Source organism: Lonchura striata, chromosome 13, assembly GCF_050655825.1.
Source record: "Lonchura striata isolate lonStrDom1 chromosome 13, ASM5065582v1, whole genome shotgun sequence".
Taxonomy (NCBI): domain Eukaryota; kingdom Metazoa; phylum Chordata; class Aves; order Passeriformes; family Estrildidae; genus Lonchura; species Lonchura striata.
In genome coordinates this window covers 11,027,907-11,043,082 of record NC_140715.1, presented here as the reverse complement: position 1 = coordinate 11,043,082, position 15,176 = coordinate 11,027,907, and the positions used below count along the sequence as shown (strand labels likewise).

Genomic DNA, 15,176 nt, shown 5'->3' with positions numbered 1-15,176 from the left:
CCAGTTTTTTTTTCTCATGCATCCCAGACACACAAAAACATGTTCTGAGTGTCATCAATCTATAACTGTGCCAAACTGACTGTTCAGGAAAAATCAAATTAATGTGAACGCTAATGAACAGCAAATCTCAGCTCATGCACATGTCAAAGCAATAAAAATACTCAAAGAGGAGGCAAATTAAAAAAAAAAATCAAAGTTTAGATTAATTCTTAAAACGAGGACGCTTTTCCATGTTATATTTATGAACAAAAAAGTCTTTGCATTGATGTTTTAAGCCACATAGCACCACTTTGCCTGTGTTACTGTAACTTCAACAGAACCAAAAGCAAATTGGATCCTTTGGACCTTCTGTTATTAATCAGACATAGATTGAGAAATTCTTAAACACAAATTCAGCAATTCAAGGAAAGTATACTGACTTAATGAGAGCAAAGTTATTATATAGCATTGATATTTTTTGAGCCTTTGTTCACTAATGCTTATCCAAAGCACAGCAGTTTTACTCCACAAGCTACGCAGACTGGTTTCACAGTATTGAGTGCCATTTCTAAACTTGAGTGCTGCTCCTAGAAACCACAGACCTTTGCAAGCAGGTGTGAGGTGTAAATTGATATTCTTGTTGCAGTGCATTGAGAATAACTTCTAGTAATGACTGTTGCAAATAAACAACACTTTCTTTTCCAGGTGAAATCCATTTCCATTGCTTTTTAGGCACCACTGAGCTGTATTTTGGTATGGGATTTGGGGAGTTTAATATATATGTAATGCTGGCTGGAATTATGAAAAGTTGTTACAATTTTAATGCTGAAAGAAAAAAATGGCTTAATTCTTTACTGTAGTCAGCTAGCCTGGTTTACATAATACAGTAAAAAATTACCACCACATCAACACTTACAAAAACAAAGTTCTTTAAACTGTCAGTTTAAGAATATGTGGAGTCTCTGTGATACCGACATGAGACCTGACCACACAGTACACAGTCCAGCTTTAAAGAATAACTCCATTAAATCTGCAGACATGTTTTCTTTCACTGGTGATTAATTTTTTCCCTATCTCCAAGGGAAACTAATGGGAAACCTCTTTTAATTATTAGAAGATATTCAAAACTACATTACAGTATCACTGTGTGAATATAGGACAGATTTGGATGACAATATTTTCAGGTTTGTAAAACACAATATTTCAGAAAAATAAAACTTATTAGAATACATTATCACCAAACCTGCTCATCCAGGTTATGTTTGCAACTCTGCTGCTGATTTAAGGTGGGACTTTTAGCAAAATAGTTACATCTGTTTCCCCATTTGTAATTGGCAGCTACCAAAATGTCTCTTCCTCATACAACTGAGGACACACAGAATCAAGTCAAGCTGTGGTGCAGAAGCAAAGACATGCCATGAAGACAGTTGCATCGTGGATTAACTTTTCTGTTTGTAAAGTGCAGGGTATCAACAGCATGGACAAAAAAATGAGCCCTTGGAAAAAGATAAGAGTGAGAGCAGAATGTCTTGCACTAAGGTTATGTATTTAACAGTTTTACATGAAATATTCATATATAAAAACTTTTTTAAGTGCTTTTCTCCAATTTAAAAATCTAAAGAATTCAAAAATAAGGCATTCAATATTTGAAAAAGTACAGATTTACAAAATGTGTATATTCTGTCATGAAAACTCCACACCAACATTATACACTTGGAAAAAAAATACAAACAGGATATATTACAAATTCATGTAGCAATAACTTAGTTCTTACCATGCAATAAAAAGGACGTTAATTGAGATACACAAGCTTTTAGCTTTCCCTAAACTGGAGGGCTTAATTTTGTTTGCAAATGAGTTTTTATGCAAATTCATAGAACTGTGGCACTTGAAATTTCTGGTAGCCTTTCTATTGAGAGTTAAATTGTACATAATGATTATGAGGATGGAGAGTAACACAGCAGCTGTTACGAATCATTCCAACTTTGTTCAACAATAGCTGAAACTCTTTTCTCATATTCACGTTTGTTCTCCTGGTAAAGTTGTGCTGCCTGACTGTTTGCTGGACTGTTTGGATTGGGTTCATCAAGCAGAGACTGGAAAAAGGGGAAAACATAATGTGAGACAAACCAACACATGTAAATCAAGAAAAAAAAAATCAACTCACTTTCAAGTCAAATGTGTTTCAGAGGCAGACACAACTCAGAACGGCCCAGTTAAAAAACCTAGTTAAACTCATGGTTAGGCACCCCTAATTATATTATTGACCCTCAAATTACACCCTGCCTATGCATTAGTGCTGCACACACTTGAAGCTCCACAAACAAAACAGAGACAGTTTGTGCTAGTCAGCACTGTGGAGCTAGCTGACTATTTGGTAATTACATTATACTGTCATTCAGGACTAAAGAGGGGCTAAGATGTCTCCTACAAAACATCACTGTTGAAAAATTAGAACAATTACACAGAAGCAAAGGAATTGTGCATTTCCACTGTGCTAGGCCATTTTTTCTTATATGTAGTGTGTTTCAGTAATATTGTCCCTTTGAGGGCTTCACAATAAAGTTAAATGTTTCAAACACAAGGCAAATTTCTGCAGCTGATATCCTATCTTGAGTAAAAACAGCTAAAAATTAACACAAACCAGTAACCACTTTCCTGTGCAAAAATATACAATGGTAGTTTTGTATCTTAGAATTAGCGATTATGTAGCATTTTGGTTTTATTTGATATAAAAATACTGCTTAGCTCACAAGGATTTGCAGCTCCCCTTGATACAGATACATGGCTACCCCATCACTGAGCTGTGAATTCTGGAATAGAGACCAACAATAACATAATTATTTGGTACAACAGATGCAAAGTTACCTGAATTGAAGTTAAAATAGATGAAACATCATATGTTGGACTCCAGCGATTCTGAAGAATATCTAAACATATGCTGCCATCTGCATACACTGTAAATACAACACAGGTATCACTTAGAAACTGTCAGATTTATGGCACTGTTCAGGGCAGTTATTGTTCCAATTCAGTCTGTGCTTAGATTGATGCTTTAGGAAAGAGGACAGCAGTTTGTCTTACCATCTTCTGTGGCTTGACACATACTTTGAATTCAGATTTATTACTGAAATTAACAGAACACCTAAGAGGGAAAGAAGGAAGGTCTGAAGATTATGGCATTAGCACAGGAACGGGCAGACTTGGTGTCCTGCTCCTCCAGTGTGACTGACCCACACTGTCACAGCAGAGAGGCCTCCCAGAGAGCAGCAAGGCCTTCACTGCAGGAGTGGCACCACTCCCACTCTCACTCCACAAGCAGGGACAGCTCCTACCCCATTTCCACACACTCCACACTCACTATGAGAGGCACCAAGGCAGACAGTAGAAAATACGGAAAAGTGCCTGAAATCCTACTTCTGTCTGGATACCTCTCAGTCTTATGGAGTTCACATGAACCTGAGACTTACTGCTCAAACTTCTACACCCTTGTCTTCCAGCTTGTTCCTAACAAATTACAGACCTTGGGGCAGAGACAAACTGGCCTGCACAGTATGTGAGGCATAATTTCTAGAGAGGAGCAGCAGGCAGGCTTTTTCTGCACTCAGTAAAACCTATCAGTGCTGGGGGAGGCAGCACAGTGCACTTTCATCGCTGCTTTCATCTATGAGATGGGGTCAGACACCTCCTCTACAACTGAGCATCCTCATTTTCTTCCCTGTGCTAGTCCTGGTAGGCACAGAGCACCAGATGAAAGCAGGGACTTGGGTGAAACCTCACCTGGCAGGGAATAATTAACACTTGGCCCCAGCAGCTCCCTGCAGCTCATGCTGTGGCTGCACAGACACGGCTGCTGTTAAATGGAAAGGGGCAGGAATCTGCAGCCAGAACTGCCTCTTTGAACCAACCTAAGTGCAGCTGCTGCTGAAAATACTCACAGGCTTTGCTACTGAGGCTACATATTGATTACTAAGAGGCAGATAGCTGCTTCTTAATAGCATCATAACTCTCAATTTTTCATCAAGCAGTTGCTGTCCTAGATATCTACTTAGGAGATGGCAGTGAAGAGAGATTAAGCATTCTGGAGCTTCAGAGAATGCATGACCACACTGTAATATTTATTGAGTATTACAGCTAAATAAAGATGGTTTACTCACCATTTGGATGGAACATTTTTGATAAAAACCTAACAGTTGGAGGCTTATTTGGATATTCTTCGGAAAATTCTATTACTAGTTTAAAAGTACCTGTCCAAACAAAGATAAATACAATCAGATAACTAACAACAAAAGATTATATCCAGGAACAGAGACAAGAAATTAATTTATGTGCTCCATGACCAGCATTTCTCTTCACCATTATATAAAAAAGCAACAGCGAATCTGATTGCTTTTCATATATTTCAAGGGATAATGCAACTATGGAACTACTGGTTATAGTAATAAACCCTGCAGTAGTGGTTGGGTAGGAGCTTGGAGACTCACTGCATACATGGCAAAGGCAGCCTTATCCAACATTATCCCACTTTTCCACGACCCAGGTATGCTGGGTCCATGGACTTGGGTGACTTTAAGGCGTTTCATTAAGAAGGCATTGTGGTGCCATCAAAGAAACACTGGAATTTCATAATCAGCAATCTCAGTCTTTGGAGCTCAAAACTTATTCACTGAAAACCTTTGTTATGGATCAGTGAATAATTTACTGTAATTCCTCCAACCCAACACAGAGAAAAACCCATCTGCTGCCAATTACTGTAATAATACTATAATTATTAAACTCATTATTCCTCATATGCCTACGGGAGGGTCATTACACACTAGCTTTCATGTTTATGTACAAATTTGGGATTCCCTCAACCTCACTGAGTTCTATATTGAGAACACCTAAAGGTTTCTCACCTGTTCTTCATTAGGAGAACAGTGATGAATCAAACATGCCACAGATGAAATGAGAAAAGCTCTTGTTGAGCTCAGCTAAAGAGATGTGCAAACACACCTGGCAGTGTAAGTCCAATAAACCCTGCTAAAAGCTCTTGTGGGCATGAATGAAAAAGCCTTGATAGAAGCATTGCTTCGTAGCTTTCTAACCAACCATGAGCCAGTGTAATGAGACACTGCTTAGCTCAAGACACATTTTTATAGCCAACAAGCCTCATGGGTTCACTTACTTGGTTTGTTTCAAATTATACACAGATAACATCTATTATTTTTCAAAAGCAGAACGATGTTCATACCGGCAACATTTATTAGAATGACAAAGGATACAAAAGTTAGCAACTTACCATCTTCAAAAGGTGTCCCTTCTGGCCTGAAAGGTTTTAAAAAGAAACTCTAGTTAAAAGTGATCATTACCTACTTCCACACAGGCACAATAGATGTGTATCTTCTTTCTCATCCTCTCCAAGATACAGGCAGAAGCAATAATTTAAATTATTAGAGAAGCATCCATAGGTAACCTCTGAGAGCTTTGCTGTATCTAGACACCTGCTATTTGGGATATCTACTTTATCATCATCCCAAACAATATACATGCCTTTAGGTGACTAGATTGGAACAAATGAGCAGATTATTAGCAAGCACACTTCAGTTTTAGGAAAGGATACTGTCACTTCTTCTTGCACAGGATACATAATGTAACTTCCCAGACAGATCCTGCACCTTGTCCTACTAGGATTCATTTCAATCACTAATACATCTGGATTTAATGGCTGAGAACATGTGGCACTTATGTACTTTAAAGAGGAATTCTGCTTTTTCATAACACAGTATAACCTATTTATTAAGCCACATGCAAGCTTTATTCAACAACAAAGCTAAACAAATTAAAAATTTAGGTTTTTTTTCCTTCCTAACCATTCCCCGTTTTGGACATTTTTAAGTTTACTGACTTTACACACATGAAACAAGAGAATAACTAAAAACAAATATCAGGTTATCATATTTAGCCCTCTAATACCGAATTTCATAATGATAAAAACTTACCCAAATATAACTGCATTCCATTGCATTATGTTATTCTCAGATGGTGCACCACTGACACCCACAGGAGGGTCTTCTTGCAATCTAAGAATTACATAGAATCACAAGTCATATATATGAAATACTTCCACCTGCAGATATAATTTACCAGTAATATCCACATTTTATACATATTTTCTCATTCTAGATTAGAATATACACAAAGCATTACATGCAGATTATCAACACTCTGAAAGACAGATCTACAAGGCAACACACATCAAGATTTTCTCGTGTTTTACATGGAGACACAAAGGCACAAGAGGTCTGATTAGGTGTTCAGGGAGCAAAGGATTAGCTGTAAGAATAACTTATAGCACCCGGACAGCTGGGATTTATAGTGCTACACTGTGAACTATGAGAGAGCAACTGCTGCTGGCTGCCACAGTGAATTGGAGAACAAGCTGCAGCCACAACCAGGAGCTGAAATCCAGGAAGTGACACACACACACAGAGCACTCTTGCTGGGACTCAAGGCAAAAGACCGTCAGCGGAGCTTTTCCTGCATACCCAGACCCATGCATGTCAAGTGGCTAAATTTGGTATAAACCTATTTCAACTGACAAGCTGATTGCTTCAAAAGGGAGCAAAGGGGAAACCTGTGTGCTGCTACCCCCTCTTACCAGTCCCACAAATGTGTTTATCTCTAAAGCAATTACGGGAACATGTGAAATTATTTTTAATTCCTTAATCCTCGGACTAGGGAAAAGCATGTTACCTACTGAAAGCTTCACAAACAGAAATATGTACTGCAGCCAGAGGGCAGGATCCAAATGCCCCCCCTGCCCATCACTGCTCCATATTAAGGATCACAAGACCCTGATGAATGTACACCAGCAGGCCCCAATCAATCCACCTGCTCAAACCCCCTCAGTGACAGCTCCTACTCCCCTCACCTGTTTTGCCTCCGGAGTTATCCAATAAGGAAAATGCAGTGACTGCCCTTGTGTCACAAACAACTCTTGAGTGTTACCATGTGGCTCGATAATATCACAGCACACTTATAAACAAGTCACTACAAAAAGCTCTGCAGACCAAGGGACAAATTCTCACTAAATGCCATATGCAGATTTATTGAGAGCTGTCAGCAGCACAGCCAGGCAACCCTCCCTGCACTTGCCCTGCCTCAGCCTGGGGTAACACCATGTGTTGTCCAAAGATGCTGAGGGCCCTGAAGCTGCTCAGAGCCCCTTTAAACTCTGTGTTTACATCTCTGCTCTTTGAGCACACACAGTCCAGACGGCTGAATATCAGCAGCATAAACCACCTACTATTTTGGTCAGGGAAAGCAGGAACAGGACTTCTTCCTACGTGACAGCCAGGCTGCAGGCCAGCAGCAATGCCTGAGTGTTAGCCTGCCAAGTGCATCTGGGAGATGACTTTGGTTTTTAGATCAACTTCAAAGCATGTGTGCACCCTACTTGTCACAGGGTCTAACTACAGAACGGATCTGGCAAGGACTGCAAATAGGACTAATCCTGAAAGTCCTAAACAGTAGGGAAAATGTGGTTTTAGTACGCCCTTTTTATCAGCAAAGTAAATAAATAACCTTTTATTTCTTTTGGTTTATTCAAACAAATTAGAGGAGGTAAGAAATCTGCTGAACTCTTCTCTCTTGACTGCTCCTGACAATCACAGTATGCAAAAGCAGTTTGTATTTATTGAAGTGAATCAGAGTTCACAGCACACTGTCTGTTCTTTCAGTATTAAGTATAATAACATAAACAAATACACAACTTGCAGCACAGAAGAGCAGAGTAAAACAAAAACTAACATGAAAAAGTTACATAAGTTTTGGAATATAAAAGCCGCTAAATATATGACTGATGGATTTGATTTACATTGTCTACTTGGTTATATTTTTCCACAGCTTTAGAGTCTTCTCTCGAGCCTTAATTCCAAAATTATTAAACCAGTCCCTGTAGGAATACAAAGGCATAAAACCCACATCTGATTGCAATCTTGAAAAATTGAGGTAGTCAGCCTGAAAAAAAAATCACTGATTCATCTGTGTAACCAAATACAATAAAAAGTCTGAATATCCTGTTTTGATTTGAACAGGAATCAAGCAACACCCACTTAACAAACACCAACACTCGCACAAACAGCAGGGGAGGGCTCCACTTCCCAAAAACCTCCTACTGCTTCTGGATTCACGAATCAGATTTTTGTCGCTGTTGCTGTTGTGCAGCCACGTAAAGCAACTACAATACACGTCAAGTGTTAACTGATGTGTCCGCAGGGCCTGGTATAACATAGCCATGCTAAAAAAAGAGACACTATCAAAGCTGACTCACCTCCAACTACTCCTGAGTGACCCAGCCTGGAGAACTCTTACTGTACATCTTACAAGGAAACCTCCCACCCCTTTCCACACTCTAAGTATGTTTACGTGTCAGACTGGAAATAATGTATTCCAGAGTCAGTGGTTCAGTCATTAACATTTAAAAGAGTGCAACTAATAAGCGCTCCTTTAGCAGTTCGCATATATTACACAAGACTCCTCATGATTGCAAACTTTAAACACAGTATCACATGATTATGCATAAAAACACTAAAGGTCATTTTGGCTCTTACTACATACAAACGAAGCGTTCGCCAATTCTCTGCGCTTCGTTTCCAGGTGCCTATCGCTACGAACTTCTTTCCAGAGAGACCCTGCGACCCAGCAAGCCTGGAACGCTTCTGAATTCCGGCCGAGCCATTCCACAGCCGGAGCCCGCGGGTGGCGGGCCGGGCGGACGGGCACGGCCGTGCCAGCCGAGCCGAACCGAGCCGAACCGAGCCGAACCGAGCCGGGCCGGGCCGGGCCCGCGTCCCCCCGCCAGCCCGGCGCCCCCGGCCCCGCGGGCGCTGCCGGCCCGCCCCGCTCGCAGCTCCAACTTCTATCCTCAGACGCCCCCAGCCGTCGGCGCCGGCCGAGCCGGCTCGAACAAAGCCGGCGCTGCCCCCGCTCCCCCCGGCACTCCGCTCCCCTGCCCGGGCGGCTCGGGGCCAGCCCCGGGCCCGGCAGGAAGGCGCGGGCAGCGGCGTGTGCGGGCCCCGCTCACCTCTTGAAGTCGCGCATGAGGCGGCGGCGCGCCGGGGTGGACATGGCGGAGCCGCGGCGCCGCCTCCCGCCCGCGCCCGCTGCGCCCGCACAAACAACCCGCAATGGCGGCGGCGCGCGCGGGGCGGGGCCGCGCCGGCCGCACCACTGCGGCACCGGGGGGGGCGGGACCGCACCATCGCGCCGCGCGGGGGGTGCGCGGGGAGGCGGGTGCGCGCGGCTCCGCGCGCGGCGGAGTTTGGGGAGAGGCAGCGGGAAAAGGGACCGGGAAAGGGTCCGGGAGAGAGCCGAGACTGCCGGGAAAGGGTCCGGGAGAGAGCCGGGAAAGGGTCCGGGAGAGAGCCGGGACTGGGACCGGGAAAGGGTCCGGGAGAGAGCCGGGAAAGGGTCCGGGAGAGAGCCGGGAAAGGGTCCGGGAGGGAGCCGGGAAAGGGACCGGGAGAGAGCCGGGAAAGGGTCCGGGAGAGAGCCGGGACTGGGACCGGGAGAGAGCCGGGAAAGGGTCCGGGAGAGAGCCGGGACTGGACCGGGAAAGGGACCGGGAGGGAGCCGGGAAAGGGTCTGGGAGAGAGCCGGGAAAGGGTCCGGGAGAGAGCCGGGAAAGGGACCGGGAGAGAGCCGGGACTGGGACCGGGAGAGAGCGGGGAAAGGGACCGGGAGAGAGCCGGGACTGGACCGGGAAAGGGACCGGGAGGGAGCCGGGAAAGGGTCTGGGAGAGAGCCGGGAAAGGGACCGGGCGAGAGCTGGGAAAGGGACCGGGAGAGAGCCGGGACTGCTGGGACAGGGACCGGGACAGGGTTCGGGAGCGAGCCGGGACTGGGACCGGGAAAGGGTCCGGGAGGGAGCCGGGAAAGGGTATGGGAGAGAGCCGGGACTGGGACCGGGAAAGGGTCCGGGAGGGAGCCGGGAAAGGGTCCGGGAGAGAGCCGGGACTGGGACCGGGAAAGGGACCGGGAGAGAGCCGGGACTGCCGGGATAAGGGCCGGGACAGGGCTCGGGAGAGAGCCGGGACTGCGGCACCCCAGGAGTGCCGGGACAGGGTCCGGGAGGAGCCGGGAGTGCCCAGCCCGGCGCTGCCCGGCGCTGCCCGGGCGTTTCAGCCCGCGCGTGGGGCCGGTGGGGTTTTCTCCTTGCCAGACACACCAGCTCACTGTGATTCAGCTGAACGTCTGCAAAGTACAGAAACTATTAGTCGTGGTCAGATTGCAAGGTTGTACATTTCGAGTCTTGCTTCTATGCTGTGTATTCAGCCCACTCCCACTATTTGCAGTAACTGGAGGTTTTAAAAATTTAGTTCTTATCAAATTTTAATTAGGGATAATGGTCCATTTTGCCATATGGGCCTCTCAGCATCTCTCGAAGTTCCCTCTAAATACAGGCTGATGTCCTGGCTCTCAGCCCTTTTTAAAAATCCCATTACTCCAACAGACAGAGCAGGTCTCTTTGAAGTCGTGACCCAGTTCTTACAAGCAGTCTTGGAAGTTATCCCTGAACTTGGATTTGTGTGGTTACATGTGCCTCCCTGCTTTTTTTTTTTCCAGATGATTTTAAGGAGGTCAAACTATCATGGGACGTATAATGAAATGACAGAAATAAACACTGCCTGTCCATTCCCTTTGCCTGCAGCCATCCAGGTGGTGGAACAGCATCAGCCCAGGGTTTAACAGCACAAAGCTCAGTACTGCCTTTTCACCAAGTTAATGCCAGCCCTGCTGCAGCAGCACCACTGACTGGGTTACTTATAAGTTGAATTCACATTTCACATGGGGTGGGATTTAACTCTGAAAAGATTTATTCAGACCACTTTAATCCAATGTCCCACCTAAGTGAAAACAGTCAGATGGCAAAAGTGAGGAATTCACACAAAGCCTGGTATTGCAGGGGAGCAAGCTTTTCCAAAAGATTTGGTAATAAGAAACTACAATACCCCAGCCACTAAAACATTATTCCCCACACTAGTGAGGAATGGTTCCTGGCAAGCAATCCCCTCCTCTGGACTCTCCTCCTCCTCCTCATCCTCCCACCACACACGTTCCAGTTTTCATTCCACTGCTGCTCCTTTACCTTTATCCAGCTTTTATTTCACTCCTGTTAACTTGGGAGGGAGAAAGCAATCTGTGACAACCAATGCAAGCTTGGACCTGTACACAAAATGAAGGTCACAACAACATTGATTAATTCAGTATTAGCAGGCACTGCTTCAAAGCCCAGACAGGGCATCCCCTGTGCCCAGGGCAGCTCTTTGCCTTTGAAGCCCAAGTCACCCTCAGCCTGTGCAGGGAAATAAACAAAAAACTGAACAGCAGCACCAAGCTGGATTGAATCTGAAATCCCTTGTTGTTTCCACATGGCTTGGGAACTTTTTCAGCAATGTCTCATCAGGGACAATATTTATTCTCCTCTGACACCACTGAGGAACAGTGTATTGATGTTATCTAATAGAATATTTTAATCCTACCTGGCAGTAACATGTGTAGCAATCAGTCCCAACTAACCATAAAATATAGGTTCTGGCCTTGCAAAGGTGGTTTAATATGTCTCAAAATGAAATCAGCACTAAATATCCACTTTAGATTTGTATCTGGTGATAATTATTTCTAGTACTTCCTTGCCTAATGAACTTAAATGCATCACTGCCATTATAATGTCACTATGGGCATTTTAGTTCGAATGTTTTCAATTTATCATGTACTTGTAACACACTGACTTCCATTGATGAGTGGAAAGAACAATTGCAACACTAACTTTGTCATTTGGTTCCTGGAGAGGTTTTTTTTTCCTGTGCAACCATTAAAGTTATCCACTGTAACAGTGCTTCAAACACTTGGAAAAAATCCTTTCACAATCTGTGGTCTAGAACAGAAAGTAATGTGTTCATTCCTAAATAATACTGGGATGGCTATAACAACTTCCTGATCAGAAAGCTGTTTCAAGTTCAATTTTTATTTCTATTTTTTTTTAATGCCATTTGATAGGGCATTTTTATAATTTTAAAAATATTAATATTTTAATACATTTTGGTTTATAGTTTTATGATTTTAAATATCAACATAATTTTAATAATTTAATTTTTTACAGCACAATTTATATTAATCTTGAGTAAGTACTAGATCCTTGTGCAGCATTTCACAAACCAAAACAATTTCTAAGGTAACTTTGACCCATCATGAGAGGATGTGTGTGAGCTGGGTGAGTTCCTGGTGTCCTGCCTGGGAGCTGCTGGAGCTGCTTCCATCCCGGAGCTCTTGCGTGTCCTCAGCCCCACCCAGCCATGGGAGAGGGACAGCAGAGCTGGCTGAGAGGCTTCTCCCATGTGAAAAGCGCCAATCGCTTGTTTAAAAGTTTTAAAAGTTTAATGGTAATAAAATAGTTATAAAAAAAATTAATAAAAATTAGGGCAATAAGAATTTCGACAATCAGAGCTAGGACAATAAAGGACAATAAAAAGCAAAGAATTACGGGTGTCCGGATGCTTTCCTCAAGAAAACATGGCTCGCTAACAAAGGATTAACTCTTAAAAGCAATAGCCTGTTGCATATTTATATATCTCATACATGATGCAAATATTCCTTTCAAACTAGGAATTTTTTCTGTCAGCTCCTCCCCTCATCTTATAAATGAATCCTTTTGGCTCTGGGGTGTCTGGAAGAAGGCTGTATAGTCCGATCAAGAGGCAATAAATCTTGTCTTAGGATTTTTTTTTTGTTTTGTCTTGTTGCTGTTATCTCTATGTGAAGAGTTTCTTGGGTTATCTTATCTATTCCTTATGCTGGTCACAAAAATATGAACAGCACATAGCTTATATTTTAATTTTCTTCATTAAGAATATTTACAATAATGAAGAATATTTACATCATATAGCTTCTATTTTAACATTATGCTATAATCTAAAACTATATTTAGCAGACTACATAAAAAGGATGAATACAGTACTACAAAATAACTTTCCAACATAACACATATAGTATTCCATTTAATATTTGTGAAGAGCCAGCCATTTAGTCTGCATTTTTCACAGGCCATCCTTGGAGCTCCTTTTGGCTCTGAGTGCCTGGAAGAAGGCTGTATGGTCTGATAAAGAGGCAATAAATCTTGTTTTAGGATTTTTTTTTTTTTTTTTTGTCTTGTTGCTGTTATCTCTATGCAAAGAGTTTCTTGGTTATCTTATCTATTCCTTATGACCAGCACATAGCTTCTATTTTAATATTCTTCATTAAGAATATTTACAGTAATGAAGAATATTTACATCATACAGCTTCTATTTTAATATTATGCTATAATCTAAAACTATATTTAACACACTACTTAAAAGGATGAATACTACAAAATAACTTTCCAACATAACACATACAGTATTCCATTTAATATTTGTGAAGAGCCAGCCATTTAATCTGCATTTCTCACACGCCAGCTCTGTGGTTCGGGGCCATCCTGGGAGCTCGCCCAGTGCCCAATCCTCCCTGAAAAGCTCAGCTTGAGTTCAGACCTCTGCCTGTGAAAAGCCCACAAGAATTTCAGTCTGGACGTGGGGCAGGTGGGGTTTGCTCCTTGCTGGACTGTGGCGAGCACATTTCTCTCACTCTCAGGATTTTTCACAGAGGTGCACGGAGAGAAATGAAAAAGAAAACAATTTCTGTTTCTGCTCCTTGTTTTTCCTATGTGGAATGTGTTTAGAGAATTGTTTACCTAGAGCGAGTACTTAATTAGATTCTGGTCAGGATTGTTTGAGCCTGATGGCCAATACAACCCAGCTGTAGCTAGGCTCTCGAAAGAGGGTCATGAATTGTGTTAGAGAAAGTAGTATGTAGTTTTAGTATCCTCCTTTTATATAGTATATTAATATATTTTTGTATAGTTACAATAAAGAAATAACTCAGCCTTCTGAATTAAGTCAGACATTGTCATTTCTTCCCATTGGGTTCACCTGCATTTACAATACTGGACACATCAGCTCACTGTGATTTAACTGAACTCCTGCCAAGTACAGAAACAATAACTTGTGGTCAGATTACAAGGTTATAAATTTAGATTCTTATTTTGATTCTTACCTCTATACTTTATATCCATCCCATTTCCACTCTTTGCTCTAAGTGAATGCTTTAAAAATTTAGTTCTTCTCAATTTTTAATTAAGGATAATGGCACATTTTGCCATATGGGTTCCTCAGCTTCCCTCGAAGTTCCCTCTAAACACAGTCTATGTCCTGGTGGCAATAAGGAGACCTGGCACCAGTGAGAGTGTAGCCCTCAATTTAATATAAAGGGGGATGGGGGTTGTAATTAAAATATATTTTATATTTTTATGCTATACTTTTATAGCAAGTTAAAACCAGTTTTGTAGTTACCCTAAAACTGCTTCAAATTATCAGTAGCTAGTAATGTAAAAATTAAATGGTAAATGGACCTCAGTGTGAAAAAGTATATTTTTACTGATTCTTTTAATATAGGAGTTCTTATCTATGATTTATTAGTGTAAATCAAACACATTCAAGAGGGTATTTTTAAGCTGATGAAAGGAGCTGCTCCTTTCTTTGCTGTATCCCTGATGCTGCTGTGTTGGTTCAGAGCCTGAAGATGCACCATGAAAAGTAATCTGATACATGTGTTTGAATATTGGAGGAAGGCTGAGGGAGCAGAAACAAAGACTTTGAGTGTGTTTTCAAATTAATGACAGTCTTTAGCTAAGCAAATTACAGTTATTGTTGTCAGGATTTTAGAGGAAGTCTCTATGAACTGAAATAAAAAGCCATGGTAGAAAGTGGGTTTTTTTCTTTTATCAACAATGATTTCATCATAAAAATGTTGTTAACCTGATGGATGTATTTAAGCAGAAAGAAAAGACTTTAGTTAGTATTGGAATTTATCAATCATACAATTCTAAATGAGCTACAGTGTCATTTCCATGGATTGGATAACTAAGAGCTTAAAAATACCTTTTCCAGTTAGAAAAGCAATTGAGTACCTTCACAACAATCATGAAAGAATTCATGGAAAGATTAATCATAAATAAAATGTTATTGCTTCTAGACCACACCTTTTCTTTACTGTTGTGATTTGTCATACAGATATCAAATGTGTTAATTTTTTTATTAAGAACAAGGATTAGTTTTGTAGTTTAAGGCTTCCAACTG

The 15,176-nt window shown here is 42.1% G+C and overlaps 2 protein-coding genes across 3 annotated transcripts; one reads left to right on the top strand and one right to left on the bottom strand.

Annotated features, from left to right (window-relative positions):
• Positions 1-221: 221 nt before the first annotated feature.
• On the bottom strand, positions 222-9,151 carry UBE2B (ubiquitin conjugating enzyme E2 B). 2 transcript variants are annotated; one of them, XM_021549444.3, is made up of 6 exons: positions 9,047-9,151; positions 5,961-6,041; positions 5,261-5,286; positions 4,137-4,226; positions 2,848-2,936; positions 222-2,075 (listed from the first exon to the last, which is right to left on the bottom strand). In XM_021549444.3, exons 1-6 carry the CDS (start codon positions 9,088-9,090, stop codon positions 1,947-1,949), a joined length of 459 nt encoding a protein of 152 aa, XP_021405119.1. In that variant the 5' UTR covers positions 9,091-9,151; the 3' UTR covers positions 222-1,946. The 2 variants fall into 2 exon arrangements, with proteins under 2 accessions (XP_021405119.1, XP_085447391.1); XM_085591265.1 differs by lacking the exon at positions 4,137-4,226.
• LOC146766174 (uncharacterized) lies at positions 9,089-11,796 on the top strand. The gene is made up of 2 exons (XM_085591671.1): positions 9,089-10,256; positions 10,588-11,796. Exons 1-2 carry the CDS (start codon positions 9,089-9,091, stop codon positions 10,623-10,625), a joined length of 1,206 nt encoding a protein of 401 aa, XP_085447797.1. The 3' UTR covers positions 10,626-11,796.
• Positions 11,797-15,176: the final 3,380 nt, after the last annotated feature.